The sequence below is a fragment of the Thermobia domestica genome, chromosome 1 (genome assembly GCF_964235325.1).
Source record: "Thermobia domestica chromosome 1, izTheDome1.hap1.1, whole genome shotgun sequence".
NCBI classification, from domain to species: domain Eukaryota; kingdom Metazoa; phylum Arthropoda; class Insecta; order Zygentoma; family Lepismatidae; genus Thermobia; species Thermobia domestica.
The window spans coordinates 85,185,880-85,202,272 of NC_137454.1; the positions used below are offsets into that span (position 1 = coordinate 85,185,880).

The 16,393-nt window shown below is 35.0% G+C and overlaps 1 protein-coding gene across 4 annotated transcripts in view; it reads left to right on the forward strand.

Annotated features, from left to right (window-relative positions):
• The window catches only part of LOC145686830 (protein O-glucosyltransferase 2-like), a 34,201-nt gene extending 18,167 nt beyond the window's left edge, over positions 1-16,034 (forward strand). For all 4 annotated transcript variants that reach the window (XM_081760547.1, XM_081760545.1, XM_081760544.1 and 1 more), the window contains exons 5-7: positions 6,295-6,532; positions 10,710-11,009; positions 13,197-16,034. In XM_081760547.1, the coding sequence (XP_081616673.1) occupies positions 6,295-6,532; positions 10,710-11,009; positions 13,197-13,373 (715 nt within the window). In that variant the 3' untranslated portion in view covers positions 13,374-16,034. The remainder of the gene's footprint in view (positions 1-6,294; positions 6,533-10,709; positions 11,010-13,196) is intronic.
• The last annotated feature ends 359 nt before the right edge of the window (positions 16,035-16,393 follow it).

Below are 16,393 nucleotides of genomic sequence, written 5' to 3' on the forward strand. Positions count from 1 at the left end.
TTTGTAACACATATCTTTTGTTGGGAGAATTACAAAACAGAGTTCAAACTAAATGAAGTGCCAAAGAGAGAAAAAATTTCAATTTAACAGCAGATCAGTCTATCCTAAATAAGTAAGTGCAACAAGCTGATGCCGTAAGTACATCTACAAGTGAGGTAATTATTTCGTCATTAGATGTCATCAACCTGATCCTAATAGAATATAAAATAAAATTATGCTTAAGTTCCATACTTGGATTTATTTCTGTATTTTTCCTTGCTTATCTGCACGATTCAGACTATTTAAATAGTAAGAAACCTAACATTTGACGTTATGCATAGTTACCATAGCAACAGAAATTATTCGTGATGGCTATCATGGTTCTCGAGAATTCTGAGAGACTACATTAGTGGAGAGACAATTGAAGAATGTTTAAGATGTGTGAAGCCGCACACAGATTAACTTGGCATTGTTGTATTCACCATTATTAACACACAAAATAAATACCAAAACACTGTTACTCAAAAGTTACTTCGGTAGAAATTATTATGATGATGGTAGCGTGGAAGTCGCCATCTTGGTTTTGAAGAATTTCGAAAATTTACGTGTCTAAAAGTTTAAGAAAAACTTGTTTTACCTGAAGCACTGAGAGTATTTTGTAGCTTATACACTGTCAAATCAGCTTCGGGATTCCACCAGGTTTCACTTCCATGAGAAATTGATGCCCGGTAGTCTCGCGACGCTCATCACAGCTTATTTTTTTTCATAGGGCCATTCTACTAGGCCGGACAAACACTATCCCGTGACAATCCAAAATAGGTTTATCAAATTTTTAGCAGAGCATTCTTAATCGACCGAAACGTACTAAAGGTTGGTCCTAATGATAAATTCTGATAGATTTCTTGAAATAAATAAATAAATAAATAATAAAAAAAAAAAGCAATTCGCCAAAGAATTTCAACTTTAAGTCGCTCTGCGTCACAGGTAACTTAAATCAACATGTTAGACTTTTTTCTTCCCTCTCTTCACACACGGCATGCTTACTCGCACATTATACATGATAATTCACATCACGAATAATAATAAAAGTAAACATCTTTCCCCGCTAAAAGTTAAAAATGTGCAATATTACTGTTATCTATATATATATAAATCCTAAACTAAAAATCTGCAACGTATATCTAATTTATGTATTATTATCACTTACTCCCGCCATGTGCCGCTTCGTTATACTCTTCTCAAACAAAAACGCAGCGTAATACTTGTAGTATTGCAAACAAATGAGGAACGATAAAGAGAATTGAACTTTTTAATGTGTAACGCAGGGAGTAACTTTTCTCCCATGTAAATTTCATTAAGGTAAGCCTAAAATATGTATACATATGTATACAAATATACATTTCCACATAATCTAAAATATTTATACATATGTATGCAAATATACAATTCCACATAATAGCAAAATTTTACTTGAATATGCAGTTGTTATTATAGGTTACATTTTAGAGTAAAAGGGTCATACACATTTTTATTGCAATGGGTAGCTATGTTAAATTTTTTATCTTCAATGTAATAATCAGTTAATAAGGTTTCTCTCCACTAACAAAGTCTGCAGATATATTATACGCGGGTCAATAATATTTACCAAACATAAAACATTTATTACATATTAATACTAAATTAATTTAAGTCGATGCCTAACTAGTTTCTAAAGATAATCACATAGCCTACAGCGCAGGTAGAAAATACAGATACCCAGGCCATGGTGCAGATCAAAATTACGTAGGCCACGTATGGCATCAGTATAAAATAATAACTATACGAATCACGAATGATAACAGGTTAAACACAACTTAGTACTTTTAGGAATAAAGTACAACCTGACACAACCTGAAATAAAGAAAATTCAAACACTATGCAACAACAAGAAAATATAGAATGTAACGTTACCAGTGTACGTTACATAGTGAACGTTTCTTGTAGTGTTTTACTCTGATACCCGTATGTAGTCCTACAGCTCTTAAAATTCTCCATCTACTGCGCTAAAACCCTCTCCCCAGACTCTTCCATGTCCCTCAGATAAAGATGGAAGATACTAATATTACCATTCTATCCGCGAACTACACCCTGACCTTAACCGTTTGTAATACCTTACGTTACTGCACTGATTCCATTTTCCGTGTAGGGGCCGCGGTGGCTCAATGGTAGAGCGTTCACCTCTGGTACTTGGGGCCTCGGATTCGATCCCAGCCCCCGCCAAGTGAACTTTGTAATGGACAAACACCGTGTGCGTGGGTTTTCTCGAGGTTCTCCCGTTTCCTCCCACTTTCTTCATTCCACGATTTCATTCATTACTCGTCATCACAGTCTCCTTTAGCCTAACCGGCATAACCGTGGGACGTACAACTCAAAGATTTGATTTCATTTTCCGTGTACCTATTTTTGCCTTTTCCATTTTTCGTTTTTACAAGTATTATTACTTTTCCAATATACTTTTCATTCTGCATTACCTATCATTATTTTCATTATTAGTCGTAATTTATTATATGTTAAATTTTTAATTAAGCTATTTGTTTCTCTTCATTTATTATTATCGAGCGACGATAGGAGAGAAGAAAGTATGGTAATCCTGAGAAAAATCGAGCTCAAGATGAATGCATTTTTATGTTCCACGGCTCCTACATACCGAAAAAGTTATTTGTATAAATACCTGTTCGTCCATTCATTCGTCCTGATGTGTGTACACTCATCAGAAGACCATACCGTTCAAGGTACCTGCAGCAAATTTTAAGCTTATAGTATTTGTAATATTTCCCAGGCAATCTTAGTTTTCTTCTTATCCTCCCAAAATAAGGGTAATTTACTGAAGAGCGAAAGTAAGAAGTTGATTGCTATTTTCTCGAAAACTGCTCTACTTTCATATATCAATATTTCGTTTTCATCCCTATACTGCACTGTAAATCATTTCTCTGGCTGGGAAAAATCCAGAGCGGTAGTTGTTAGTTCTTTAGTTTTTCTGAATGATTATCTCAAACGTATGACTAAGTCATTTTTCATGAAAATATCCTGAACGGTTATGTTTGCTTTTCAGTGTGAGTTCTCGTGGGGCAAAACTATCCGAAAACGCCTCATAATTTTATTCGTATTTCATAAATAAATGTTTCAGTAATGACTGCAGCATAACTTGATTTAGAAAAATACACACACTGCCGAACAAGACTGCACTTATTTAATATAAAAACACATTTACACGTTTTTGTAATACACGTATACACGTGTATTACAAAATATTACGTGTATTTCGTATTTTGTAATTCACGTGTAATGTGTAATAACACATTTACACGTATAATATAAAAACGTGTAAATGTGTTTTTATATTAAATAAGTGCAGTCTTGTTCAGCAGTGTGTGTATTTTTCTGATTTTATTCGCAAGACGTTGACTATGATTGTGTGTCAATAACTTGATTTAGTTTAAAAGAAACTAGAGTGAAAAAGTTTAGTGCGGTTTTCCATGTCTTTTATTATTTTTGCCGTACTACCGATTGACTAATTCGTTGCTACGAAATTTTCCGTAACTTTTTCGTGCAATTCGCAACCCTGCATTCCAAGATAGCACAGATCACCTCAAAACTCAAACGCTACTCACTTTCTTTTTTTTCTCTTCCTAATTGATAAAGCATTGTAGCAAAAGAGTTTATATGTATACTTTGTTGTGTTGTACCAGAAGATCTCGATGCGAAAAGGGGGACAACTCCAATTTGAAAATATTTTCAGGGTTGAAAAAAACATTTTAAAAATCATTGGTTTTAATTTAGCTTCCAAAGTTTTTGCCAAAAAAGAAAAAAAAAACTTGTTTTATCCATACCCCAAAACCTTTCTTTACAAAAAGTTTGGACACTAAAGTAACAAAAAGTAAATAAATAACAATGTGTTATTTTTTTTTAAATCGTGACAATTGGAGTTGTCCCCTTCTTACACCGAGGTACGCAATCATAATTTTAGTATTTTCTAGTAAGTAATTCATTTTCTATTTCCGCTTCGCTATGCTGTTATATATCTAATTTCTGATATATAACGAATTATATATATATATTGTCAATCCTTTTCGTGTTTTCCTTACCCCTTTTCTGTCAGAAGATGGATCATAAGTTGCATTTCGGACTCGTTACAAATAAATAACCATATATTTGTCTATTAACTTGGAGTAATCTTGTGTATCAAAGTTTTCAGTGAGAGCCGCATCTTCCTCTGCGGCGTTTACTTAAAACATTATTTAAAAAAAAAAAAAAAAAAATCTACGTTCATTTACCAGTGAACGACTTATTCGTTATTTTACACAATCATAGACAGATGTACGGAGAAATTACTCTATAGGAATTCGAATAAATGCTTTGTGTAAAATAACTAGTGGAAATGTGTAAAGAAATTGAATCGCGTGAAAAATGAAAAAGTGGAGTGTTGGCTTATAGATACCTATAACAAGCCTGATAGATACCTAAAACTGTAGAAAAGCTATTGGATGTATGTATTATTCACAAATAGAAGATGAGCATTCCTTACATTCTTCAGGTAACATCCGTATGGTACATCTGTTCCATTCAGGAAAGTTTTGAATAACACCAAGAAAAGTTTCTGAGGGATTCTGTAAACATTCAAATGGCAGAATTCTTTCTTGGAGTCTTTGAGAAAGAATTATAGGGTTTCTTGGAGCTGCTGTTCAGAAGTGATGGCAGTGGGTGGTTGAATGATGCATCGTTTTGTTTGCCAACTCAAATAGTTTAATGCCATGTCATGAGCGGCTTGCAAGGAGAGGAGATAGCACTGCTGTATGGTGGTTTTTCGAAACGAATGAAAGCATGTAACGTGCTTAATTTCCCGTTATATTGTTTAAATAAATATAATTAGGTACAAGGTTGGTTAATCTAGTACTAAACTTTATATAATCAAACATACAATGATCTTAATGTTATTTTCGTTTATTATTGCTACTGGAGATAGTATTTATTTAACACGGTTATTCTATTACGGACGGCCCGCTGTGGCTCAGTGGTAGAGCGTTCACCTCTGGTGCTTGGGGTCCCGGGTTCGAACCCAGCCCCCGCCAAGTAAACTTTGTGGTGGACAAACACCGTGTGCGTAGGTTTTCTCGGGGTTCTCTCGTTTCCTCCCACTTACTTTATTCCACCATTTCATTCATTACTCATCATCACTGTCTCCTTTAGCCTAACCGGCATAACCGTGGGACGTAAACTCAAAGATTTCATTTCATTTTTTTTATTACGGACGGATAATCAATTTGTGCATATCCTAATACGTATATTGTTATTTCGAATAGGATAGTATATTCTAAATTATATAAATAATTGATATTTACGTACAATATTATTATTTCTTACCAATTATAATAAAACGAACTGTGAATTGCATTTAAATTTGGGTATAATATTTAAGGTATATTTATGCACACCCTATGCATTGATTGATTTTCAGTTGGTAATAAAACTAATCACCAAACAACCGTGTTAAGTAAACACTAGCTCCAGTAACAATAATAAACGAAAAATAATATTAAAATCATTGTATCTTTGATTATATAAAGTAAAATGTAAGAGTAAATAATCGATCTTGTATCTAACTATAGTTATTGAAGGAATGTACCTTGAAATCCGGTCCACTACAAGCACAATCTGAAATATACACAGAGCACTGATTGATAAGTTGGAATCAAAGCGATTGTGTGCCGTGTTTTAATCTGTAATGTGAACCACCTGAAAGCAAGAATCAACGAGGCAGTTGGCACTGTTACGTCATGCATGCTCGACAAGATCTAGTGTAACATTGATTACCTGCGTGGACATGTATCATCATGTTGTGAATGATGTACAGATAGAAACATAGTGACATGCAAACGCACTTCAATATATCTTTTATCAGCGGATACTGATACTGATAGCACTGCGTTTGTTTTTGCACTAAATAAAGCATTTGAGTTGTCAAACAAAAGGAAATCACTCAACCACTAAAGTGTCATCATTTCTGCACTGCAGCTTCTGTTGCTGATAATGTACAGATACTCATATATATTTTTATAAATAGAAGAAATGTAATGCTTCTATACTACAATGATTGATGCTATGTGATGTGATAAATTCGCAATAGATGCTTTCAGAAAACGCCTCTGAGGAAGATGAGAGTTTCCCTATTGAAAATTTAGGTAATTACTAAATGACAGACGTATGCTAAGGTTAGTTCAAGGTAATATTTGCGTCAGTATACTTCCTTAAAACTGTTATTAATCTATCTACTTGCAGGGTAATGTTAGACATGCTTTCCGTCCAAGGTAACATAGAGAAGAGCTGGGAGGAGAAGATAGAAAAAGCTTTCTGGAGAGGACGTGACTCCCGCCGAGAGCGACTGAAACTTATTGAAATCGCCCGAAAGCATTCAGAACTATTTAATGCATCCCTTACCAACTTTTTCTTTTTTCGAGACCAAGAGGAAATTTATGGTCCAAAGGAGAAACATATATCTTTCTTTAAATTCTTTGATGTAAGTTGTTTATTGAAGTTGAATCCTTTAGTAAATTAAAAGCCTCTCCTTTATTACGAAAATGTCATACCTACATTGCAGTGAATAATAATGCGTTAAATTTATTTGAAAATTTTGGTTTGATGACTGTTCGTATTTTATTAAAGCGTTGACTGTCTTATAGCCTATTGGTTGAGATTAATAAAGTGAGGGAAGGTGCTGTAGTTATTAAAAAAAAAAGTCTTCTGAAATTTGTTAGAAGATGCTAAAAGTTTAAATTACAAAGTACAACACAAGAGAATGTAAGTTCTTCTCGCTTATATGTCAGAAACTATGTATATTTACAACTCATACATTACTTTAATGCTTTCTTCTTTATTTAAAATTACTTATATATATATCCTTTGTTTTTTACTTACTTTATATATATATATACGATAAGTATCAAAAAAGTTCGTACATGTGGAAGAAAACAACTGTGCATACTTTGAGATCGTTATGATATTAGTCTTGCGTAGTCGCCATGTTTCGTGACACCTTTTTGCCAACGGTCCTCTCCATTGCTAAGCTACTTTTGTATTGGAGAAGTCTGCACTTTGGCTTGAAATCACAGTTATACTTTGGAAATGGTATCATCCCTGCTATCGAAATGGGCGTTCTTTGAGAAGACGCATTATTTCTGAAAAAGGGGAAACCCTTGATTCTGTTAAATATGCAGAATGGGGCAAGATTTCATAACTGCACTGCCTCATTATAGATGTATTGATTGAATGAGTTGGTGCATTGTCAGCCAACAGCAGCACCCCTTTTGATCTTCAGTTTATTACGTAACCGAAGAAATGAGAATAATATTGACTAGTAATAGTTTGACCCTCTGGCAGGTAGTTCGTGATGATGACCTCCGCACATTCTCAGAACATGAAGATTGTCACTTTGGCTACAAATTTTGCGCCTTTTTCTTTTTAGAGGTGGGAGAAGAGGGGTGTTTCCGCTGCTTGGTCTTTGCCTTTGTTCTTAGATAATCTTTTTCGCAATTTGAAATTAAACATTTCACATTTGAAATATAAAATTTCTTATTTTGTCACTAAGTTAATTATTTTACAAGCTCTAATATATAGGGATGGGAACGAGTCAAGTTAAACTCGACTCGACTCGAAACTCGAAGCGAATTCGAGTCGAGTCAAAGGTGATTTTCTTGAGTCGAGTTCCGAGCCGAGTCACTGTTTTGAGGTCAAGTTTCGAGTCGAGTCGAGTTTGATAAATCTCTCGCTCGTTCAGCTCGTTTTAACCCGTTTTGAAATCATGATCTGATTAGACTGAAAAGCGAAAGCCATGGTTAATGTAAGTAGTAATGTGAAATATTTTTAGTGTTGCTCACGAGATGGGACACTGCTCGCATCTCGTCTCGTCTCGATTAACGAGACGACAATGGGTTTTTATAAGGAGACAGCCTCAAATGTCGTGAGCACCAATATAAGTGTATACTGTAGTTTTTACCATCAAGGCTGAGACCTGCACAGTTGAAGTTTAGAGCCCAAGCAGAAGCCCAACCCGGGTAGTGATATCAACCGGCTCAACTCGGTTCAACTGAGCGACCAGCTTAAGCCGACTCGGTTCAGGTGAGCCATCGGCTCAAGGCGGCTCAGTTGAGGTGAGGCATCAGCTCAGTTCGTTTCGGCTCGAGCCAGCTTGGTTGGGTGAGCTGTTGGCTCGGCTCAATAGTGAATGAGCTGTAAGCCGAGCCGCTCGAACCGTTGACATCCCTAAATCCGGATCGAGCAGTTTTGTTCATGTTTGGCAAGCACCCCACAATTTTTAACAATTTTTGGCTCGGGTCCGAATACTTGCTTCTCCGGAACTCAAACCCAGAACCTCGTGAACGATGTCCTTGCTTCCTAGACTTCACGATTACCGAGGTCAGCAGTCAACTAGTTTTTAGTACTCAGAAACAAACTGCCTTTCATATTTATACATAATGTTGTTAATAATAATAATAAGTTGTAGCAGTAGTAGTAAGTATCATTCATAATAATTATATTGTCTATGTAGAATACTTGAAGAAAGTACTTGAAACTACACACAACATTTGGCTCGATTTGGTTCGTTTTGGCTTGACTCGACTCGAAACTCAAGTCAAATTCGAGTCAAGTTGGAGGAAATTTTTCGAGCCGAGTTCTCGAGTCGAGCTCAAAGATTTCTGTTTCGAATCGAGTTGAGTTTCAATAAAAACTCGCTCGAACTCGTTCGTTCCCATCTCTACTAATATATAAACTCTAATATGAATCATGGCTCAATGGTAGAGCGTTCACCTCTGATGCTTGGAGTCCCGGGTTCGATTCCAGCCCCCGCCAAGTAAACTTTGTGGTGGACAAACACCGTGTGCGTGGGTTTTCTCGGGATTCTTCCGCTTCCTCCCACTTTCTTCATTCCACCATTTCATTCATCACTCATCATCACCGTCTCCTTTAGCCTAGCCGGCATAATCGTGGGACGTAAAACTCAAAGATTTCATTTCATTTTCTAATATAAATCATACAAACTCTAATGTAGGCCCAATATAAGTAATAAGCAATGATACTACTTACGACAATGAAGTTATTCTTTATGCATTTAATAACAACAAATTACTTCTTTCTTCTTTTACAACTCCAAAAACTTAAAATATACTACCACAGTATCTTCACGATTGCCATCACAAAACACCATACATTATATTAGCTATACACCAAAAACATATACATGGGAAAAACATACATAAAATATATTAGCGCAATATCTTCTATATCTCGTCTGCAAATTATTATTCTGATGAAAAGTGCAACATGTTGCACGTTTCCACATTTTCTTCTTTCATATGTAGCCTTCTATCATTGATTACCAAATTGTATTTCGAAAAAAAGCTTTTACAATCAGTATTCGTTATTGGAAGCCATGTTGCAGACAGGTCATGTTACTGAAATTTAAATTTTTCTTCTCTTAAAATTGTAAACTCTTTTAGCTTAAGTATTCCACAAAAACAGCGAAGTAAGGATTTCTGCATGTTCCAAGACGCTGAATGTTCCACACAGGCTCGTATCCCCGGGGGCCCTAGGGGGCTGGTCCCCTAAATTTTTACTGCCCCCCATAAATTTTCACGGTAGGCTTGCAAATGAACTAGAATATGCTTGGATCGGGTCCAACTACAAGCTATGAACTTGAAACGGAAGTTAGTAGTAATCAGCTTGCCAGTTGCGAAAGGAAAACGTTGGAAAAATGTATTTTTTATTTCTGTATTTTAACAACTTAAATTGACGTTTTAAACCATTCGCAATTTGTCGAGCTTTGCGGCATATTTCGCTCAAAATGTCAGTTATGCATTTTGTCGCGACTTCAAAATACCTATTTCCTTACTCAATCTGATGTAGTTCATTGTAAAACCAACTCCCTGCTTTGTCGAAAAACTTTCCGATTTCGCAACTTGCGAAAAATTCCTGCCCCTAACAATCGTCATGTGGTGGTGGATGGATTTTCTCAATGACGTGTTGTATGACCTCAAAATCTGTTACTCTGGCACGTTGGCTGATCTTCGATATTTTTACAACCTGCACGAAGTTTCTAGAACCAACGAGTTGCTGTGCTGTGGTTGATTCCACTTTCCTCTTTCGCATGACAAACTTTTTCGGGTGCTTTCGCATGACAAACGTTATGCAGCAACTTAAAACTCGAACTCATATAGTAACAATTCACGTATCACACATTGTTGAGCACTCAAAGTTACTGTCATTAAAAACTGACTTATGATACTGACGGAGAGGGGTCCTCCGTGTTAGTCTGCTTCCCACGTTACTTCGTGGGCCAGTTTGACCTTGTACTTGTGATCGATCACGGCGTATAAACGCACCTGCTGTTTGGGTTGAGGAAATATTGCATGTTACTCTGAATGTACTTGCATGACGATCTTTCCACATCAGTAGAGAGGAAACTAAATGTGGTAGTGGATTATAATTAGTACAACGCTTCATCAGATAAATTAATTATTATTTTAACGTCGAAGATATTATAATATATTCTTACATTAACATAGTGTGTTCTTCGCACAATATTATAAAGTACAAGGTCTTTATAGAAGTATATTTGGCCAATCATACTTAACAAGGTTGTACAGTGTTACATAAAGAAACTTTGAACGTTAATATGTGTTTAACAATTCTTTTTCTAGTACAAATATCAAGTCACCATTGATGGTACTGTGGCAGCGTACAGATTTCCGTACCTACTTGCTGGAGATTCTGTGGTGCTGAAGCAAGATTCAAGTTATTACGAACATTTTTACAAGAATCTTGAACCGTGGAAACACTATATTCCATTTAAGAGTGACCTTAGTGATCTTGTGGAGAAAGTGCAATGGGCAAAAGAACATGATGACGAAGCTCGTAGAATTGCATTGAATGCACAAGAATATGCTAGAAATAATTTGCTGGCTCAAGATATATTCTGCTATCATGCTGTTCTTTTTAACGTAAGTATCGCATAGTAGAGTTGATCATATAAGTATCTGTTAGCGTTTCTGCGTTGTGCAGTTCTTTTATATTTGATTCAAAAGGTCATGGAAAGCTTTTAGGCCAGTTACGAAACTATTTGATCAATTTATTTGAAAGGTATACTGCCGTTTAAAAGTTTAGAAGCACTAAGAAATAATTTTAAAAATATGTTTATTGAAATAAACGTTTTTCCATATGATAGAATAGTACTTATAGAAAATTAATAAAGTGTAAATTGAATACTTAAACACAGAGAAATTAAAGTCTATCCTCGTCAAAATGACAATCTTTATTTTTAATAACTTCCTTATAAATTTTTGGCATTCTATTGATTAATTTGTTAAAGTATATACCATCAATTGTTCCTATTCGGCTTGTGAGTAGTCGCGTAACTGTTTGACTCTGGTTAGAGACCACCTTTAAATTTCCTGCCTATTCATTCCACACTAACTCAATTAGAAACAAGTCGGCTGATTGTGATGGCTATTTCCCGATTTTTATTAATCCTTCTTATTTTTGTTCGATAAATTCTCGACACAGTTTAGATGCATGCTTTGGGTCATTGTCTTGTTAATATACAAAACTAGGGTCAATAATATTTAACCCAGACGGTATAGCATGTTTTTTTGTTGTTGTTTTTTTTTTTTTCTTTCTTTTATATCCCTCTATTTTCCAGGTTTGTCATCACCAAAACACTCCCAAAATCATTACGCTGCCTTCACCGTGCTCAATAGTTGGCACGGTACACTCTTCTGATGTTCTTTCGTTTGCTGAGCGTCGCACAAACACCCTTCTATTAGAACCAAATAACTGAAATTTGGTTCATCTGTCTAAAGGATTTGCTTCCATTGGTCTCTAGTCCAATTTTTGTGTGTTTTAACTTACCAGTTAAACGTCATAGGTCATTTTGAAGTTCTGAGTATATCAGCACCCTAACAATATAATATCCTATATTTTGTAAAATAATACGATATAAGGCTAGCTTCATTCTTAGAAGTCCAAAATGAATAAATTGGTGGAAACATATTTACGGACATCCAGCAGGAGGAATTCACGTATCTGACACAAGTTGGTACACAAGAAGTTGATGCAGGTGGTGGTGATCCCAATGTGGCACTTGTAAGACATCCTGAACTTGTTATATAGGATGTTCAAAATACACAATATTCACCTTAATAGTATGTGTTACCACTCTGAGCAGACACACAAGCAGCTTTTCGCGAAGGTAGATATTGATCATTTAAATGCAGTTTGGGATATGATTCCACGCTCGCTTAATAGAGCTTGGCGTAGTTGGATGATGGTCGTTGCAGAGCCTGGCTGAGATAAGGTGCGACCCATAATGCCCCACACGTGTTCAATAGTAGTTAGGTCCAGACGCTTTATTAGCTTAGCAGACCAGGATACAGTACGTATGTCGACTAGAGCGCACTATGTTTATTCTGACGATATAAGGATACGCGTTATCCTGCTTTAAGATGAAATCGTACAAAGCGCCCAGATAAGGTTCGAAAACGGGATTGACGAAGTCTAATAGTTCCGCCCAGAACATTTCCTTTAGGGAGATCCGAATGAGGCAGTCTTCAAAATTCAACGTAAAAGGGTCTCCCTTTGTAGAAAGATTGGAGACATTTAAACTATATTACTTTTAAATGTCATCTTTTCCCCAAGTTTCGAAACTCTTTATAAAATTATATGTTTATTTATTTAATAACGTATATAATGTTAAAACATCCTTGCAAGCCAAATCCTGCAAATTTATAAAGCATGATTGTTATATTACAGTAAAAATAATCTTACTATTTAAAATACTAATAATTTTAGAATTATAAGAGAGCCGAATATGCATTCGCAACAATGGATAAAGTACTTACAGGGACATGTAAATGCAAATGTGAATATTAATGCTACGAATGTTTAGAAACATGTCGATAATAGTTTTCCAAATACACAAATGTATATTGTGTATCATGACATATCTAATTTATATAACTTCACACATAAGCATTACTGTTTAAAGAAACATTCTTTAAGCGAAGAAAATGAATGAGGATTGATTTTGATATTATATCTCTTTAACATTTAATTAATTCTTTGTAGATTTAATTTTAAAAGAAATTGGAACGTGTTTTATTATGGACATTTCACTGTGCTTAATTTTTCAGGAATGGAGTAAGAGGTTAGTTCACAAGATAAAAGTGCTGAAGAAAATGGAACATGTTCCGCAGCCAGACCCAGAGAAACCAATGGAAAGATGTACTTGTCATAGATTTGATGAAAATGATAAGGAAGAGGGAAAAGTTGTTGTAAAGAAAGGGAAAACGGAAAAGGATGAATTGTGATATTAAGAAGTGAAAATTGTTGACATCAATGTATAAAGGGTTAAGGAAATGTAAGCATGGTATGATGGAATGAGATTCGGTTCAAGAGAACTCGATTCTTGCAGGTAAATTGTTAGAGAAGCTATTAAGTTCATATTCTTACTTCCACCATCGTTTTATTTTCGTGATAATGCGTATCTGACTGTGCAGATTTCCTCCACATGTCAATATCATAAGGAATTGCCTCTTGCAAGGTTCTCTGTATGCTGACATAGTAAGCAAACTGAAGAGATATTACAGGTAAGTTGAGTCCGAAAACATGTGATCGTTTAAGTAGAATAAAATAAATACGAGTGTTAGTCTGACTGTTCTTCACGGTACTTTCCTTCGTGTGTTGAAGCCACTACTGTTCTTTCCAAAGGTGAACATACGACACGATGTCAGAGAAGTGGCTGAACAGCGTTGAGTGCCCTTCGAAGAAAAGCTTTTAAAGGTTTTGAAACCTGCTCAGTCAAGTTTTACTACTTTAAGTTTTCGACTTTCTCATGCAGTTGCAAGCAATGTATTTTCCATGAAACTATTAATGTTTTCGTTCAGACTTTTCTCCAGACCGTTTCTCGGACATGAAACAGATTGAGTATTTACGACGTACATAAACTAAAGTTACATTATGGTGAAAGATGAATAAGTGTTTACTTACTCTCGTTAACGTTTTTGAGCCCTATTTGTATTTTTTTCAGTGTATTTTGTAACTTGGATTGTGCATAATTTGATCACGACTAAATAACATTCTCATCTTTGGATCCAGAAGCTTGAGTTCGATTCCTAATCAGAATACATGTGGTTAGAATCTCACATCAAGATGTAGATCGAGCTCCTCCGTGGCTAAGCTTTTAGTGTACGCGCCTTTGGCATGGAAGACCCGGGTTCGATTCCCGGCGGGAGCTCATGTAGTTCGGATTCCACGTTAATCAGTTAATCCATGTCTCATATAGCCTCGCTGCAGAACGGGACGTTAAACTCAAAATCAATTCAGCTTAACTTAAGGTGTAGATCTAAGTTTTATTAGATCTACACCTTGCAGAAACATGATGTTAAAAGAATTGGCTGTTGCTGTGTTTCTAGTCTCCTACAAGTATTTTAATATCTCTAGCAATGAACACACACAAATACACTCAAAAAGTTTATTTTTGAGATCGTTCTATAAAGTAACAGTGTTATAATAGCCATTCCTACCTTCTAATAATGATAAAAGACGGTGCATAAAGAACGCATTCCAACTTGTAGTGGTACTATTACTTTGGTTATCAAGATCTTACGAACGTGTTACTCATAATTATATATCTGGTGTAGACAATATTTAATTGATTTTCAGATTAGATGTTGTTTGGGAGACTAAATTTAGATAGTCAAACGTCCTGAAGCTGGATTTTTCTCTGTGCGCTGCCGAAATTTGATTACATTTTTATTTCATTGTACAATGCAATCAGTGAACATGTGATGTATTTTTTCAATCAGTGCCGTAGGGTACAGTTTCTTAGTTTGTTGGAAAATCCGCGTGAACCTGATGCCAGCAACAGGTAAAACATAAAGTATAGTAGACGTAAGTCATATTATTATTAACGATGTTCTCTTGAGCCTAAGTTAAAAGACTATTATTGTTATTGTTTGTGGTCTTCCTGAAATAAATACTGTTTAGCAATTTTGTACTGTGGAAAGCAGCTCAAGCTTAATATTTTTTGATACTTTTGTACTGTATTTAACTTTAGTTGTATAATGTTGTATGAATTTTTAGAAGACGCGTTGTAAATACTTTTTTTTATTAAAAGAGAAATATATATTTATGAAAACAATAAAAGAAAGTGACAATTTCGACAATGTAATATCATTTGACTGTAAGAATTTTTAAATATGTAACCTAAACGAGCATAATTATTCTTTTGGACGTCAATAGATTGTCTTCAAAGAATAGAAAGAAAAAAAAAGAGAAAGTAAATAGACTCGTTGATGTTTTCTATCCTTTTTTTTTAAAAAAAATTCTTCGTTTTACTATCACCCCAGCTCCCCTTCCCACTTCCCCCTTTCTTTCTGTGCTGTGTGTATGAATTATATTGATTATAGGTCAGATATATTCCCATGTAGAGGTAATAATAGAACTTTGCATTATATACGTATATGTATAAAACATTAAATAAAAGGTTTCCATTGTCTTCGTATATTACCTCACAAGACAGTGTGCAATATAAATTTGAAGCAAAATGTTTTACAGTGTTATTTTGCTTTCCGAGATTTAACTGTCACAATACCTTTTGTCTTTTTAAGGGAAGCAAAATACTCTTGTATTCAGGTGTTTGTATACTGTTTTATACGAATTTTTCATATATCAAAGCGTCAAAATAAAAATATTTTAAGGAATAAGCATTGAACATATCTTCATAATATTAATGCTTAGTCTTTTATTCCAGTGTTTCTTTCAGAAACTATGTTTTGGGGGGTCCACACGTGGTATTCCGGGGGGCACTGCTGGTACTATGCTATTTATTATTATATTATAGACGTATTATTTTGGTCTCCTCTAGGGGGCCACTCTCAGAACTCCGGGAGGGAGGGCAGTGCCCCTTCAAACATGTCTGGAAGAAACACTGTTTTATTCGGCTAGAAATCATTAAAGTCATGATTATATATTGTGTATTTTCACTCCTCTTCCGCCCTGATATTTCGATGAGAATTGTACGGTACTCAGACTTTTCTTGGTATTATTGTCTAAAAGTAACAAACTTAAAAAAAAATAATAAAAATAAATAAATAAATAAATATGCAAATAAACCCAGCTGCGATTGTCTGAGCTAATGTTGTATCTTATATGTGAAGATTCGGATAAAAGTACAGTCGTAGTTGTATCCTATTCAGATATAAAAGATTTCGTCAATCTACATAATATAGTAGTATTTCCTTTTCTGATCTCAATAAATTTGGTGTTTCATAAATAAAAACAATGGAAATTGCACGTCTTGTTACGGAGTGAATCATTCTTATTGCAA